The following is a 15649-nucleotide window of genomic DNA, read 5'->3' as shown; positions in this document are numbered from 1 at the left end:
CTGTAGACAGCAAGCTGTTTCGGCCATAAACGCCTCATCAGTACAGCTACGAGCTAAATAGGCCGAGCTACCAGCCATGGTGCAAAGGAGGCACCACAGACATTAAGATAGCTCGTCGCTCTAGCGCCAGAGTGCTCAAACTACAAAAAGTAGCGGGCGTTGCGCGATGCAGCAGCACTAGAGCAGCCTACTAGACTGAGAGTGCTCAACAAGGCGAAAGCCGAGGAGCGTGATACCCAATGCTGTAGACAGCAAGCTGTTTAGGCCATAAAGGCCTCATCAGTACAGCTACGAGCTAAATAGGCCGAGCTACCAGCCATGGTGCAAAGGAGGCACCACAGACATTAAGATAGCTCATCGCTCTAGTGCCAGAGTGCTCAAACTACAAAAAGTAGCGCACATTGCGCGATGCAGCAGCACTAGAGCAGCCTACTGAGAGTGCTCAACAAGGCGAAAGCCGAGGAGCGTGATACCCAATGCTGTAATATGCATATCATATGGATTGTACTTATCTGAAGGTGCATGCTGTGTAAGGTCTACATGGGAAGTATTTATTCTTAGCATACATGTTACGTAGATATACTGGCTGTACGTACAATGTATGTATGGCCTCAACTATCGAAAAAAGAAGAAGAAAAACTAAAATGACAGCCAGCTAGCGCTTGCGCACGTGGACCGAAAGTTCGTACTATGCGCTATTTTGTTTTTGTTCAAATCACACTTGAAACTAGTTCGTCTTCGCGAAGGCTCGCCGTACAGGAGATCTTCGTAAACGAATAAATAATTTCGGATTTGACGCCTGGCCAACCATAGGATTGGCCCCAGTCCCTAATAATGTCAAGTTCGCCTTATCAGTGTTCGTCCTAACAGGGTTTGACTGTGGTTGATTCCATATACGAAAGCCATGCTTTGAAAGAATATTTTCATTTGTAAACATGCTTTAAACTTTGTCAATATCAAAATAGCGTTATCATTGGTCTCACAGATACCTTTGCTCGGATGACAATGCCAGGATGGAGAGCACGAGTGCACTCTTCAAGCATTCCCATGCAGTGCTGCATGTAGCCATGCATCATGCAGTAGAGCATGCAAGACATGAAAATGCAAACTGGATCAAGATGAAGCCACGGTGGACAGCAGATTTGTTGTGGAGCCTAGAGCACCGCAGTCACCGTCGTTTGCTCCTGTTGGTAGCAGCTCGCTGTGTACGTGGATTAGACACCATTGCCCCTGCAGGACTGCGTTGATAGCCCCCAGGCTGAGAGCTGAGAAGTGGCTGCATCTGGTATGGATCATCATCACTGTCATTCAACAGCTGGTAGCCTGGCGGACTGAGGCTGGCATTACGGCGCATCTCTTCAACAGTTCCTCCCTGTAGTATCACAGGACAGTAGAGCCAACATTAAAGACCAGCCGATGCCCAAAATAACACGTATCTACTTCAAGTACATGAATACAGTAGAGTGGCGTGCCCAAGAACATTGCTTCCAAGGGGTTAGCCTGGGAGTCTGGGACGTTGTTATTTTTCAGCAATCTTGCTGAATTCTTATACCACATTCTTAGAAACAATTTGTACTGAATCATATGATGTATCCCACAAGCTGCTAGAAAACCAACACTGTCGTTCCTAACTTGAGGCTGTGGTGTTCTTAGCATTTCAGGCTCCACGTTCTTCGACGAGCGACTCTATGTAGAACCTTTCGGGAGTGAGCGGGCTGAGAGCTGTGCCAATGCATGTAGCTTTATTGTCAAATCACGTGTCAAAAAGCCTGATTCCAGTGTACTTGGCAGATGCTGGATAGCATGTTCGGCATCGTTACCATGCACTTGTCCGTACAGTGCGTACACAGTAGTCAAACACTGACTTTATAAATCATGAATGCATCAATTCGTTTAGGAAGACCATTTCAGCTTTAAAATTCACTTATTAAAATGGCTGGTACAGCATGCATGCTCAGTGCAGGTTGGGCAAGCAAACAAACACAACCCAGGTACTGTAAACTGCCTATCGTTCGCGGCATACTAATGTTAGTTTATTTTTGCGACATGAGCATAACGCGAATATTAAACATTGTGAAATCCAAATTCAACAGTGGGTGTGTATGTGTGGCCACAGTGCTCCGTGAACATTCGCCATCGTAAACTCGCTGGTTCCGAGAGATCGCAAAAAAGCGCGACACGAATAATGGGCGGTTTACAGTACACCAAATGCAGGTTGGGTAAGAAGACACACGCGCGCGCACACACACACGCACGCACACACACACACACACACACACACGCACGCACACACACACACACACACACACACACTACCCAGCAGAACCCAAATGCAGGTTGGGTAAGAAAACACACGCGCACACACACACACACACACACACACACACACACACACACACACACACACACACACACAAAACCCAGTAGAACCCAAGGCAGGTTGGGTAAGCAAACACACGCACACACACACAACCCAGTAGAACCCAAGGCAGGTTACACACAACCCAGTAGAACCCAAGGCAGGTTACACACAACCCAGTAGAATCCAAGGCAGGTTGGGTAAGCAAACATGCATAACATGCACATCAATGCACACTCACAGCAGGCATTTCCACCACAACGATGGGATCGATACTGCCAGCCTCCTTGGCTGATGCCAGCATGTGCATGATAGTAATCAAGCGATGCACCAGCATACTGATGAACTGTGTTGCGTACACCAGTCCATACACTAATAGAAACAGTAAGCCAATTGGATTCGTGTCTGCCACCTAACAGAACGCGCGCGCACACGCACACACACACACACACACACACACGCACACACACGCACACACACACACACACACACACACACACACACACACCCCCCCCCCCCTCACACACACACTCGAACGTGCATGCATGCATGCGGACACACACACATATTGGACCAAATTAGGCAGAAACACCTTTCAGACACTATTGAAGACCATGTTTTTCTTACTTATCAGGTATTCATACACGGATATTGTGTGCAAGCAGCACAACACTGCAGCATTCATACAATAAGTTTGTGTTCTCATAGCCGGAAAACTAGACATTTGATGAGTTTCACATCGGACAACCATGCAGTAATTCAAGCAGTGTGCAACATCAGGTTTGCAGTCTTTAGTTATAGAAGAAAAACCCGGTAGGCCCATTGTGGCGGCCCACTCCCAAACCGCATGGTATTTCTATGAAATCCCTACTTTTCACTAAATCGCAACTTGCACTTCTCACAGTTCTGCACTTTCCTTTTTGGTCCTGCGTATCCAAACATAGCCTACGGTGTTTTCTCTCGGGTTCACCTAGGGTTCACCCAGGGTTCACCCGCACCATACCGTGCGTGCTGTGCTTGCATTTCCCCGTATCCTTTTTCGGCACCCTCAGCGGCTTACTTCTGGGGCCCTTTTCCTTTGCAGCCTCTGACAAGATTTGCATTCACTCTCTCTCTCGTCTTCGCGATTGTTAGTAGTTGTCTTTTCTTTTAGTATTTATGTTTATTGTTTTATATTGTGGTGGAAAACTCCCGTTTCCAACAGAACTCAGTGTTTTGTTTGAGTAGACCCCACACCATTTACCGCCCACTCTTTTCTGCTAATATCCAGACTTTTTACTTTTCGAATTTCACGGATGGACGGGTTAGCTGGCGGCAACACAATGGTTAAGACCTGCAAAGAAGATGATAACTTGCAGGGTTGTAGCTAGCTTGAAGAGGGATCTCTGGAAAGGTTTGTGTGTGGTTGTTACTGAAATATGCATTACTTCACACGTGGAGTGGAGCATGTAATGTTAGGCTTATTGCCATTTTCATACTCAACTGTAGCAATGAGTTAGCATAGTGGTCTACTCTTCAATGCCTATGTGCATGGAATGCACACAGAGCGACAACGGGCAAGGCTAGTTTCCCCCTACTCTGAGTTTCATGCTTATGCAATCATCAGGCTCCGCAGAGTTTCATGCTTATGCAATCATCATGCTCCGCATAGTTTCATGCTTATGCAATCATCAGGCTCTGCCGTAGTTAGCACTCTCAGCACTGTGACTGGGTGCATCCTCCGGTGCGTCCTAGTGCAACGTATAACGACAAAGGGAAAGCAGTGGTGTTGATTAACCGAACCATACACTAGTCAGCAAAGCTGTCAGTTTTGAACCGGGGTGCAGCCCAAACTTTTACAGAAGGCCGTTTGCAGCGGCACATTATAGTACTATGGCTACAAGCCTGGACAGTACAAACCAACACATTGCAGTGACTCTGTCATGCTACACATTACATAGTAGAGCACTTGGCAGTGAAACTGTCATACGCACTACAGTCAGACCTCGCTTATCCGGTCCTCGTTTATCCGGATCCCTCGCCATCCGGAAGAAAATAGTTGGCTACAAATGTACAGCATATGCCATGCTTACATACAGTATGTGTGTTCGATTATCCGGTTCCCTCGCCTATGCGGATATTTTTGTGGAAAACGGATGCAGTGTTGTGATGTGTGCGGTTATGCTAGGTGTGCCTGTAATACATTGTACTGGACCTTCAGTCAACAACAATGACAAAGCAAATCAGTGACATGCAGCTGACAGGCTCCAACTTACATCAAGCTCTGGATGCATGGCTAATGTTTGTATGATGACCATCCACAGGACATTGGCAATAGCGACGGTCATTATCGAGTAGTTGCGTAACTCCACCAGCTTCTCACCAATTTCCTTGTTGATACCTACATGTCCATTCGCGTAGAAAATATGTCGACACAATGTCACACAAACTCAATGCCCTCCTTGTTTATGCCACCTGGTGCACTGGATATCATTGATTTCAGCACCAGTGTGTACTGGATATCATTGATCAGTTCAGCACCAGTGTGTACTGGATATCATTGATTTCAGCACCAGTGTGTTTCTTGGAAGAGAACTGCAATGTTCATTGAAGCTCTCCTCCTATCTAGGTGTGACAAGCAACTTGAATGTGCATTCGAACAGTACGTGCTAGTGGTGGTAATTGTAGGGGGGGGGGGGTACCAGGTTGAGAGAATCAGGAGTGTTCTCGGAGTCACCTCTTGGACATGCAGGCAATTGTTCCAATTTATTGAAAACCTTCCACAAAACCTCCAACCCATACATACCACACAAACAGTCCTCCGCTACACCACGTACAGCGATTGTTTCCAAATTTTCACCCAGGAGGGCATCATCAGGGAAACTTGTTGGTTTTTGTTGTGGCAGTTCAGGAATCTACTCAGCTTACCCAGTGCAGCCATCTCCGGCTTCATGCAGGCGTCGTGGAGTGCCTCCCAGAAGAGCAGCTCTGCCCTGTTCTCCTGCTCCCTGGCCAGAGTCGGGTCACTGCGGCCGGCAATCTTTTTGCGCACTTCCTTGATGCGCAGCTCACCTATTGGCGCGGTATGCGTCACAACAGCCACAGCAGAAGGAAGGATGGCAACGGCAGCTTGTCTAGCCACAGTATTATTCAGCGTAGAATGCAAATGTACTGCCAGTATGGCACTACAGTAAACCACCCCACGGTGCAAGCAAAAGCGATCGTTAAAGCCAGGTGGTCTTTAGAACCAGGTCCCACAGTGTCTGTGTAGAACTGTCGGTGCATGGAAAAACGGTCGTCAAGAGCAGGTGGTCGCTAAACACAGAGGTCGCTAAACACAGAGGTCGCTAAACACAGAGGTGGCTAAACACAGAGGTCGCTAAACACAGAGGTGCCTAAACACAGAGGTCGCTAAACACAGAGGTCGCTAAACACAGAGGTCGCTAAACACAGAGGTCGCTAAACACAGAGGTCGCTAAACACAGAGGTCGCTAAACACAGAGGTCGCTTACACCAGGTTTTACTGTACAAGTACTAGCATTACAAGCATCACATGACTTTCACTGATGAGAGCTGTGTAATCAACACAACTGTATTACAAGCATCACATGACTTTCACTGATGAGAGCTGTGTAATCAACACAACTGTATTACAAGCATCACATGACTTTCACTGATGAGAGCTGTGTAATCAACACAACTGTATTACAAGCATCACATGACTTTCACTGATGAGAGCTGTGTGATCAACACAACTGTATTACAAGCATCACATGACTTTCACTGATGAGAGCTGTGTAATCAACACAACTGTATTACAAGCATCACATGACTTTCACTGATGAGAGCTGTGTGATCAACACAACTGTATTACAAGCATCACATGACTTTCACTGATGAGAGCTGTGTAATCAACACAACTGTATTACAAGCATCACATGACTTTCACTGATGAGAGCTGTGTAATCAAAACAACTGTATGACGCAATCAATATCAGTATATCTAGCATCTGCTATAACTTGGAGCCATGCTGCTGGTGATATGAACGAGGCCGGCGGGAGAAAGCATATGGCGGGGACTTTGGATCAAGCCATTAGGGCGCGTTCAGACTACCGTGAACCCCGTCAAACCGTGAATGCCGATAAACCGTGAAGGACATTCACACTACCGATAACAAACTAACGTTACCGTGAAGTTTTCAGCTCTCACCGCGGCACTGACAAGGGATTTTCCCTTTTTTCCCAGCGCGCATGCAGCCTGAGCACTTTTTTACTGCCGGTAAAAGTTTACTGCCGCAGCACCCGCGGCAGTAAAACTTTCCCACCGGTAACGTGCCAGTAACGTCACGTGATCAAATCACCTTGCCGACTTTCCCAATCGGTCACTTTTTATCGGTAATCTGAACGCGCCCTTAGCTGCTAATTCAATACCTTCCATGTAAGAACCCAGTGCAATGAAACATTCTGCGCACTGTGTTTCGGCAGGGGTCTGAAGAGGCAATGGAGCACGATGACTGTCATATGCGAAGTAGAAAGCCGGTCAACACCTGACCGCCAACAATCAGTCAGGGCTTGGCTGCATATGTAACACACTGGCGGGGGGGGGGGGGGGGGGGGGGTAATGTCCCTAGCAATCACCAGAGAACGTGCAGACTAGTACAGCTCTTGACAGCATACACAGCATACGCAGCAACAGCATGGCTGCCGGGGCTCTTACGCTCTGTGGGGTAGCGGATGAACTCAATTGCCTTCACTATAATGCTTCAGGTGTCCTGCACAATAAGAAAACATTGGGCAAAAGTATACAGAGGCAAAGTGCGGCAAAAGTATACAAATTGTCATGTGACCGCAATGCAAGACAAGCACATGTAGATCAACCCTACCTGGTCTCAGAGTCAAACACATGCAAGGGGAACTGGAGCACATACCTCTCAGAGTCAACACACATGCAAGGGGAACTGGAGCACATACCTCTCAGAGTCAAACACATGCAAGGGGAACTGGAGCACATACCTCTCAGAGTCAACACACATGCAAGGGGAACTGGAGCACATACCTCTTAGAGTCAACACACATGCAAGGGGAACTGGAGCACATACCTCGCTTTCTGATACCGATTTCTTCAATTAGTTTCTCCTTAGTCAGCTCCTTGATTCCCTCAATGTTGTCATCTCCTGTGCTCGTGATATAACTGCGGGATTGGAAATTCTGACTGTACATTGGCAAGCCAATTGCTTTCAGCCAGCTCTCGATACTGTCCTACAAGCCGAAAGAAAACAAGACAACAAAAATAAAGCCCTGGATAAAAGGAATCACATACTAACTTACTTGTAGTACTTGGAAGTACAGTTCTGGCAGTCACATTGTGTTGCTCTCCAGTCTCCACTCAGAGAGCAGCATTCTATTGTCTACTAAAAAACATTGCCATACTCAGCAGGCAGGCATAGTGGGATGGTCTAAGACCATGATTGAGAAACAGAGGGTACCAGGTTCAAGTCCTGCTTGGAAGCGGAAGGATTTTTTCCAGCCGTGCCGCGACCCACAGTTAATTGGGAACTCGTGGCCTGGCACGAGGAAAACATGGATGCAGTGAATGGGATTTTCGGTCTTTGACCATATGCTGGCGAGCTGATCTACTCATCTCCCACCGCTTTAGGAGCTGCATCTGCGCCTTGATCCTTGAAGGGTGGTGGTGTTCCTACGGATGCGGAAAACTCGGCCTCTATATAGATAAACCGAGTCTCACGCAAACCATGAAACCGTGAAATATATATATGCTGGCTACAAGCGAGGGTCCCTGGTTCGAGTCCTGGTGATGACAGTCGATTTTTTCTTCAGACTTTCCCCGTTTGTCTCTTTCCCTCAAACCAGTTAATATATATATATATATATATATGGCGGTCTGAACTCCCGTCAGCTCTCGCTTCGGCGAGGGTTTTCTTGTTCCGCGGGTAGAAGAGACTGGAAATGAGAATACAGTTAGACAGAGTAGGGAGAGCTGCTTCAGTGTTTGTGAGCCGAGGCCAAACGGCACCTTCGTGTAGAGCGGGAACGTACAATGTTCGCTCGCTCCGAAGTCAAATAAAAAAAGTCAATATTATCCAGGATTTTGAACGGTATCGTCTCGACGTGCTTGGTCTTACCGAGACATGGCTGAATGGTGATGGAGTCGACGTTCTAGACAACGGCCATACCCTGTATCGCGCAGGGGGGGGGGGGGGGGGGCGTCGTCTCGGGCAGGTGTCGGAATTCTGGTAAATAAGAGAATTGTAAACAATGTTGCCTCGTATCAGTGCCACTCGGAACGAGTCGTGTCAATCAGAATCAAGCTCTGCTCGCGCCGTGACAGCAGGTCCATCACAGTGATATGCTGCTATGTGCCGACTCTGCTAAGTTCCACGTCAAACCCCGCAGAGGCAGAGAACTTCTATTCGCTATTGAGTAGTATTGTCAAAGACGTACCCCGGGGCAAGCGAGATGAAGTTTGGGTGTTGGGAGATATGAATGCAAAAATTGCCAGCTCAAGAAACGGGACCCAGGGCCCCGTTGGTAGCTATGGCAAGCACTTAGTATCAAATTCAAATGGAGAGCGGCTTCTTGAGTTTTGCGAGGACCACCAACTAGTGCTATGCAACACCCTATTCAAACACCGCCTCCATCACAAAGCTACTTGGTTCGCGGACGGACTGACCCGATCCAACGGAGAACCAGTGAGGAACATGATAGATTATGTAATCATCAGGAAAAGAAGCATTTGCTCAATAACAAATGCAAGGTCATATGGTGGGTTTGTGACGCTCTCGGATCACCGTCCAGTGATTGTCGATTTCCAGCTCTCCTTTCATACGGTTCGTGCTGGGAAGAAATCATCCGAGCCTTGCTTCATCAAGTACAATTCACCATCAACAGAAACTGCTGGCAGGTTTCGGGAACTGCTGCTGGACTCCGTACCAGAATTCAAAGCCACTGACATGACATGCTCGAAAGCAGATGCAACATGGGGAGAGTTTGTGTCAACAGTCCACTCAGCAGCCAAACAGTCTTTTGGAATAATACCATCTGGACAGAAGGCAGTTAGAAGTACCAACCCTATTGTGGCCAAGCTTTCCAAGCAGCAGAAGGAATTGCACATACAAATTCAAGCTACAACAGACATCGATAAGCGGTCGTCTTTGCAAACTCAAAGATCGAAACTTCTCCATGAAATGCGCTCCATCCTGCGGAAGGAAGGCGACTTCCTCTGGCAAAAGCGGGCAAAGGACGCCGATGCACTTAGGCCTGACCCAAGGTCTTACTTTCAGGCAATTAACAACCTACGCAAACTGAGAGCGGGTGACAATACACCACCCATCCAACTGGCTGATGCTGATGGAAGGATCATCCCAGACATTGGTTGGAACCTCCAGAAATTTGGTGAATATTATTCATCAATTTTCTACGATTCCAGCATGCCGTGCAAACCGGTTCATCAGCCGGCGACTGGTGTCAGGGATGATGAGCCTTTCTCAACAGAAGACGTTCGTGCAGCGATACAGAAGCAAAAAGTAGGCGGAGCAGTCGGTCAGGATGGAATTAGCAGTGAGGTGCTGCGTGCAGGTTCTGACATTCTAGCTGGTTGGCTGTCCTCATTTTTCAATGTCATTCGCCAATTACAGCACTGCCCAGCAGACCTGAATACTGGAATTATTGTGCCAATATACAAAAATGGCAAACCGAAAGGAGCCCCGAAGAGTTACAGACCCGTAATGCTATTGTCAGTGGTTCGGAAAGTCCTTACAACCATAATCATAAAGAGGATTAGCACCAAAATTCAGCAGTTTGTGGATGAGTCACAAGCCGGTTTCAGACCAGGTCGCTCAACAGCTGATGGGGTGTTCTGTGTGCGGTCTCTGTGTGAGAGAGCTTTGCTCGGAAATTGGAACTATTCGGCAGCATTACTCGATTTCAGCGGTGCATTCGACACAGTGAACCGTGGCAAGGCGCTCGATCGAATGGCCGATTCGGGTTCACCCACCTTAATGATGAAATTGCTAGTCTCCGATACGACAGCTAGGGTGAAGATTGCTGGGCAGCTCAGTGCTCCCTTCTCGAACAATATCGGCGTGGTTCAGGGGGACCCGATGTCTCCGGCCATGTTCATTGTCTACGCAGAAAGTGCGATGATGCAGGTGAGAGCAGCCTGCACCTCCCCTTCATGCCTGCCTACTCATTTCTCACAGTATGCAGATGACACCACAATACATGACACTGATCGTGATGCTGTGGTGGCCGCTGCAGCGAAATGTGAGCCAATTTTCGCCCAGGATGACCTGAGATTAAATCTAACAAAAACTCAATTTGTAACTCCTTCCAAGGATGATGACGCATGGAGAAAGACGAAACTACTTGGAAGTCTCTTCGGATCTGGAAGTGACATCGAGAACCGTATCAATGCCGCTAACCGAGCGTTTGGCACTATAGCCTGGAAGAGACACACTTTATTATCTAGAATGCTTATGTGTACCACTCTTATCCTTCCGGTTCTACTATACAACTGTGGCCTGTGGACCTTGACAGCAGCACTCGGCAACAGGCTCGACACGTGGCATCGCCGCAAGCTACGATCCATTCTCGGCGTAGTGTATCCCCAAAAAATATCGAATAAAAACTGTTACAAGCTGTCCAACCAATTGCCTATCACCAGAACATGCAGGGAACGGCGCTTGTTATGGTTCGGCCATGTAATCAGAGAAGGCTGTGACTCGACATCCTACAAAGCTCTAAGACTTTCAATCGACACCAAAGACATCAAGAAGCCCAGGGGACGCCCCGTCACCAGATGGATCGACAACATCAAGAATGACTTAAAGACAATAAACGTTTCCATTGCCGAAGCGGAAGCTATTTCCCAAGACAGGGAAGCTTGGCTCGGCATAGTGAATCAATGTACTAACTTATCATGCTAAAAAAAATATCTGCGCTTACTTGAATATCCTTTTGGTACATAACATTCTGTACTTAATTAATATTATATTCCTCATGCCGAGGCTCATGGTGGAATCGAGGTAGTTTTTCCCTGCAATAACAGAATGAAGAAGGTGTGTATATCATGTGTTTCTCGTTTTCTCTCCCTCTTTTGCCGACAGATGCGTTAGCCCCATGGGTGATCTCACCCATGGGGTACATGCGAGCTGTTATAATTATTATTATATATTTACCCAATGCTGTAGACAGCAAGCTGTTTCGGCCATAAAGGCCTCATCAGTACAGCTACGAGCTAAATAGGCCGAGCTACCAGCCATGGTGCAAAGGAGGCACCACAGACATTAAGGTAGCTCGTCGCTCTAGCGCCAGAGTGCTCAAACTACAAAATGTAGCGGGCATTGCGCGATGCAGCAGCACTAGAGCAGCCTACTGAGAGTGCTCAACAACTTCGGGCGAAAGCCGAGGAGCGTGATACCCAATGCTGTAGACAGCAAGTTGTTTCGGCCATAAAGGCCTATATATATGTATACACTGCACGATCAGGTCCTCAACAGAGATACATCATCGTTCTTTGCAACTCTGAGTTTCATGAAATGAATCAATCATCAGGCAATAGAAACAAGCTGATTCAGGGCAACTAGATCACTACAGGTTATATACCCAGTCACACAGCAAGCGCGAAAGAAGGCACTAAGTTAGGGGTGAGAATATTCCGTGCTAAAAAAGCAGGCTTCCGGTGGCAATGTTTAGGGCTCTGTACTTGTACTGTGTGCATGCGTTGGAATTGGTGTCGGGTATGGTGTATGAATTGGCAGAGTGTGCAGGCTGTTCACGCGATGCTCATACGTAGGCAGGGCGTTACATTTGGCGTATTGGTCATTCTAGGTGACTCCTTGGAAGTTCACGAGTCGGAACTTATTTGCGTGCCTGCACTTTGCGACGACTTCGCTCCTCTTGTTCAGTGCCAGGGTCTTATCTGCAATGAGGATTCTCGCCTTTTCAGTTGTGCAGAGTTTGCATCTTTTTGTTGCAGGGTTGTAGGAGCTGGTCCTGTCTTTGATCTACCAGGTGAGGTGGTACTCTTCGTTGTTTTCCTTCCTCTGCCACAGGTGTTCCGACAGTGCGGTCTTTTTTCGGTGTTTCTCGTGTCGGAAAGACATAGTGTGGTTATTGTACCGGAGCTTGAATGTTGTGTCTGCCGAGCCGATGTACACATTTTGTTCCTCCTGGCAGGTTACGGTGGCTTCGTAGACGATTTGTGTGGCTTGGCAGTGGCCATCCAGCGGGCATTCCGTTTTTTTCCTGCAGTTACATGGTTTTTCTGGCATTTTTTCCGTGAGGTGTGGTTTGTTGTGGCTGCTGATTTTGGCTGCGACGTTGGGGAGGCAGGAGTAGCTCACTTTGACGTTGTTGTGGTTGAATATCTTTTTTAGCTCGCTGTTTCTGAAATGGCGGTCAATTAGCCTCAGGAATCCGGCGGCGACGTTCGTTTTCACGTTTCGGCTGAAAGGGGGGGTTGAACCATATGATCTTTCGTTTTCTGTTTCGTTTTTTTCCTTTCTTCTCTGTTTTGCTCCGTTGGTTCAGTGTACTGGACTTTTTCTGTATATCCACTGGCTGAGAGTGCTGCATTGTACATGGGGGCTGCCTGGTTGAATGCGTCGATGTCTGAGGAGTTGGTAGAGACACGTCTGCTGATAGCCGCCGGAAGCTGTTTTAGTATATTCGGTGGGTGGTTTGAGTGGGTATGGATGTATCTTGGTGTGTCGCCTGGCTTCCGATGTGGTAGGTACCCTCCCCTGGTTAGGTTAAACGTGACGTCAAGGAAATCTACCACCTTAAGGTTGGAGTCGATGGTGACACGGAGTCCGTTTGTCGTGAAGACTGCCGCCAGTTTCTTCCGAACTCGCTCTGCAGTACCACCGGATGCGTTTTTTATGATGGCTAAGCCGTCATCACGATAGAGGCCGATTTGTCCTTCGGGGATGTGCCCTGCGAGCTGGTTCAGCAGGTAGGCTCCGACCAGTTCGCATACCTCCGCACCATCAAACGATCCCATCGTGACATCAAACATGGATCCGTTGCCCTTCTTGATCCATGCTTGGCCGTCCTTGAATATCACGGACTTTCTTGCGTGCATGACAATGTTTCTTTCTTCATCTGTGATGACAGTGTACGTTGCTGCAAAGTCGAGGGCTTTTTTGAGGAGCGTTTCGCCGATTGACGGATAATACTGGACAACATCGAAACAAACAAATGTGTGTCTGCTCTTGTCGTCTATTCCTTTGAGCCAGTCGATGACAGATCCGGTGCTTCTCCAGAGGTTGATTTCAGTTGCCACACGTACAGCGCTCACCATGCGGTCCAAGATTGCTTTGCTGATGATACCCAGTTCCGATTTTGCCGGGTTGATGAGTCGGCAGGGCAGGTCGTTCTTGAATCGGTCTTTGTGATCTTTAAGAGTGATGAAAGCCTCTGATTTTGCCATAATGTCTACGTGGTCGCTGATGTTTAGCTTCTCTGCTAGCTGCTTTGCTTCGGTGTTGATTTCGGTGTAACTGTTGTCCGGTGCTTGCTTGTATGTGGCTGTGACGTTGTCTCTCAGGAGTTTCATACTGAGGCTTACTGACGGAGTATAAGTTCTTGGTTTTATCCGCATTCACAATGATGTCGTCCGTGTTCATTAGCGTCTTTATGTCCTCCTCCAGTGTGTCCTTTACCCGGCGAAACTTGATCTCTGCCACTAAGCTCAACAAGTCCTCTTCGAATGTCTTCATCTGTGGCACTTGCGGCGGTGACTTCTGGGTGGGGAAGCCAAAGGTCTCGGTGCCTTGCGCCTTGTCCTTGCCATTCAGGAAGAAATGGGCCTTCCAGCGCATGCGGCGGATGACGCTCTCGACCTTCTCCACTAGGCACTTTCGGTATGCGCTTGCTGAGGCTATGGGTATGTTGCCGAGCGAATACCCTAAATCCGTCTTTCTCGGTGGGTCCATAGTTGCGACGTATGGGAGAGAGTGCTCTATCGAGAGAGAAAGAGAGAGAGAGAGAGAGAGAGAGAGAGAGAGCTTCCAATATGTCAGTAGGGGTGATCCCGTCAATCGCGAATAGTGCTCGATAGTACCGGGGTACTAGAGCCAATACACACTGCACGATCAGGTCCTCACCAGAGATACATCATCGTTCTTTGCAACTCTTTTCTTACTCCGCTAACCCCCTTTCTTAAAACGAAACTGACGTGCATGTTCACATTGCATGTTGTCCCCATGTTTGCCCCGACATCTTTAACCGTACAGCGATCCAGATGCATCTATGCTACGGTGCGCACCACATATTCGAATTACGGTACGGGAAACATACGGGATACCACACCAACCATGGCGTGCCACGTGAAACACCCTACCAGGCACCGTGACACACACCGAATTAAAGCGGTGTGACCTCGATCCTGGCTAGCGCCAGACGCTACTAAAGTACTAATAGCGTCTTTTGCATAGCTACGGGAATAAACTCAGATCCCAAGCATTGCAGCTCTGCTAACAGAATCATTCAGATTACTCCCACTCCATTTTTCTAATGCTTATTTTTCTGGAAAAAATATCATCTCTGGCACCAGAAATGCTGCCACCAAGAGTACATTAACCAGAGTGTGCAGCCCAAGGAGAATCATCCAACGGCAAAGTTTATTGTTTAGGGCAAAGACTCACTGTAACAGGCTCACCTTTGCTGCATCTCACACCGCTTCACACGGTCATCTACTGTATCACCATGGTAATTTCTGTTGCACATTGCTGCTTGTTTAACAAAAGGCAGAAAACACACCGAATTTCCAGGTAATTACCATGGTGATACGGTACTTTAGCTTGAACCTATCGTATGACGGGTTTTCTATGATTCATAATGACCCAGGGAGTAACTAAACCGGTATTGAATTCCAGTTAGCGACGCATTTCTTCTGAGGTGTAAAGTGACTTCGGGAATATGTTGCAGAAAACTGCGATGCATGCTGATTATTTACTGTGCCCTATTGTGCACAATATACCAGGTGTGTTACTCAGGGATGAAGTAGATGCACACACGTACCGTGCATCACGGCACAGGTTAGGTTTGCTACTAGCTGCTACAGTGTACTTGTGGTCCAAACTTGAACTCTACTCAACTCTGCATACGCAGAGTGCTGATGCCGAAATGAACCAGTAGGGTGCTGAGTGGGACGCAACAACACTGACTCTGTATACCCATGTACACAGATATAGTAGGGTATTCAGTACCTGCTCTAAGATTTCACACCAACCGGGTACACGTCTACCTGGCACAACTCCTGCAACACTGGGCCAGAGCCAGGTACGT

General features: G+C 47.7%; 1 protein-coding gene across 1 annotated transcript in view; it reads right to left on the bottom strand.

Moving 5' to 3' along the window:
• Nucleotides 1-841: 841 nt before the first annotated feature.
• The window catches only part of LOC135827718 (uncharacterized), a 150216-nt gene continuing 135408 nt past the window's right edge, over nucleotides 842-15649 (bottom strand). Inside the window, exons 33-34 of the mRNA XM_065340185.1 lie at nucleotides 2601-2771; nucleotides 842-1372 (exon numbers count right to left, since the gene is read on the bottom strand). Of these exons, the coding sequence (XP_065196257.1) occupies nucleotides 1169-1372; nucleotides 2601-2771 (375 nt within the window). The 3' untranslated portion in view covers nucleotides 842-1168. The remainder of the gene's footprint in view (nucleotides 1373-2600; nucleotides 2772-15649) is intronic.

This window comes from Sycon ciliatum, chromosome 1 (genome assembly GCF_964019385.1).
Source record: "Sycon ciliatum chromosome 1, ocSycCili1.1, whole genome shotgun sequence".
NCBI classification, from domain to species: Eukaryota; Metazoa; Porifera; class Calcarea; order Leucosolenida; family Sycettidae; genus Sycon; species Sycon ciliatum.
Note: the sequence above shows the minus strand (reverse complement) of the source record. Positions and strands in the feature narration are given on the sequence as shown.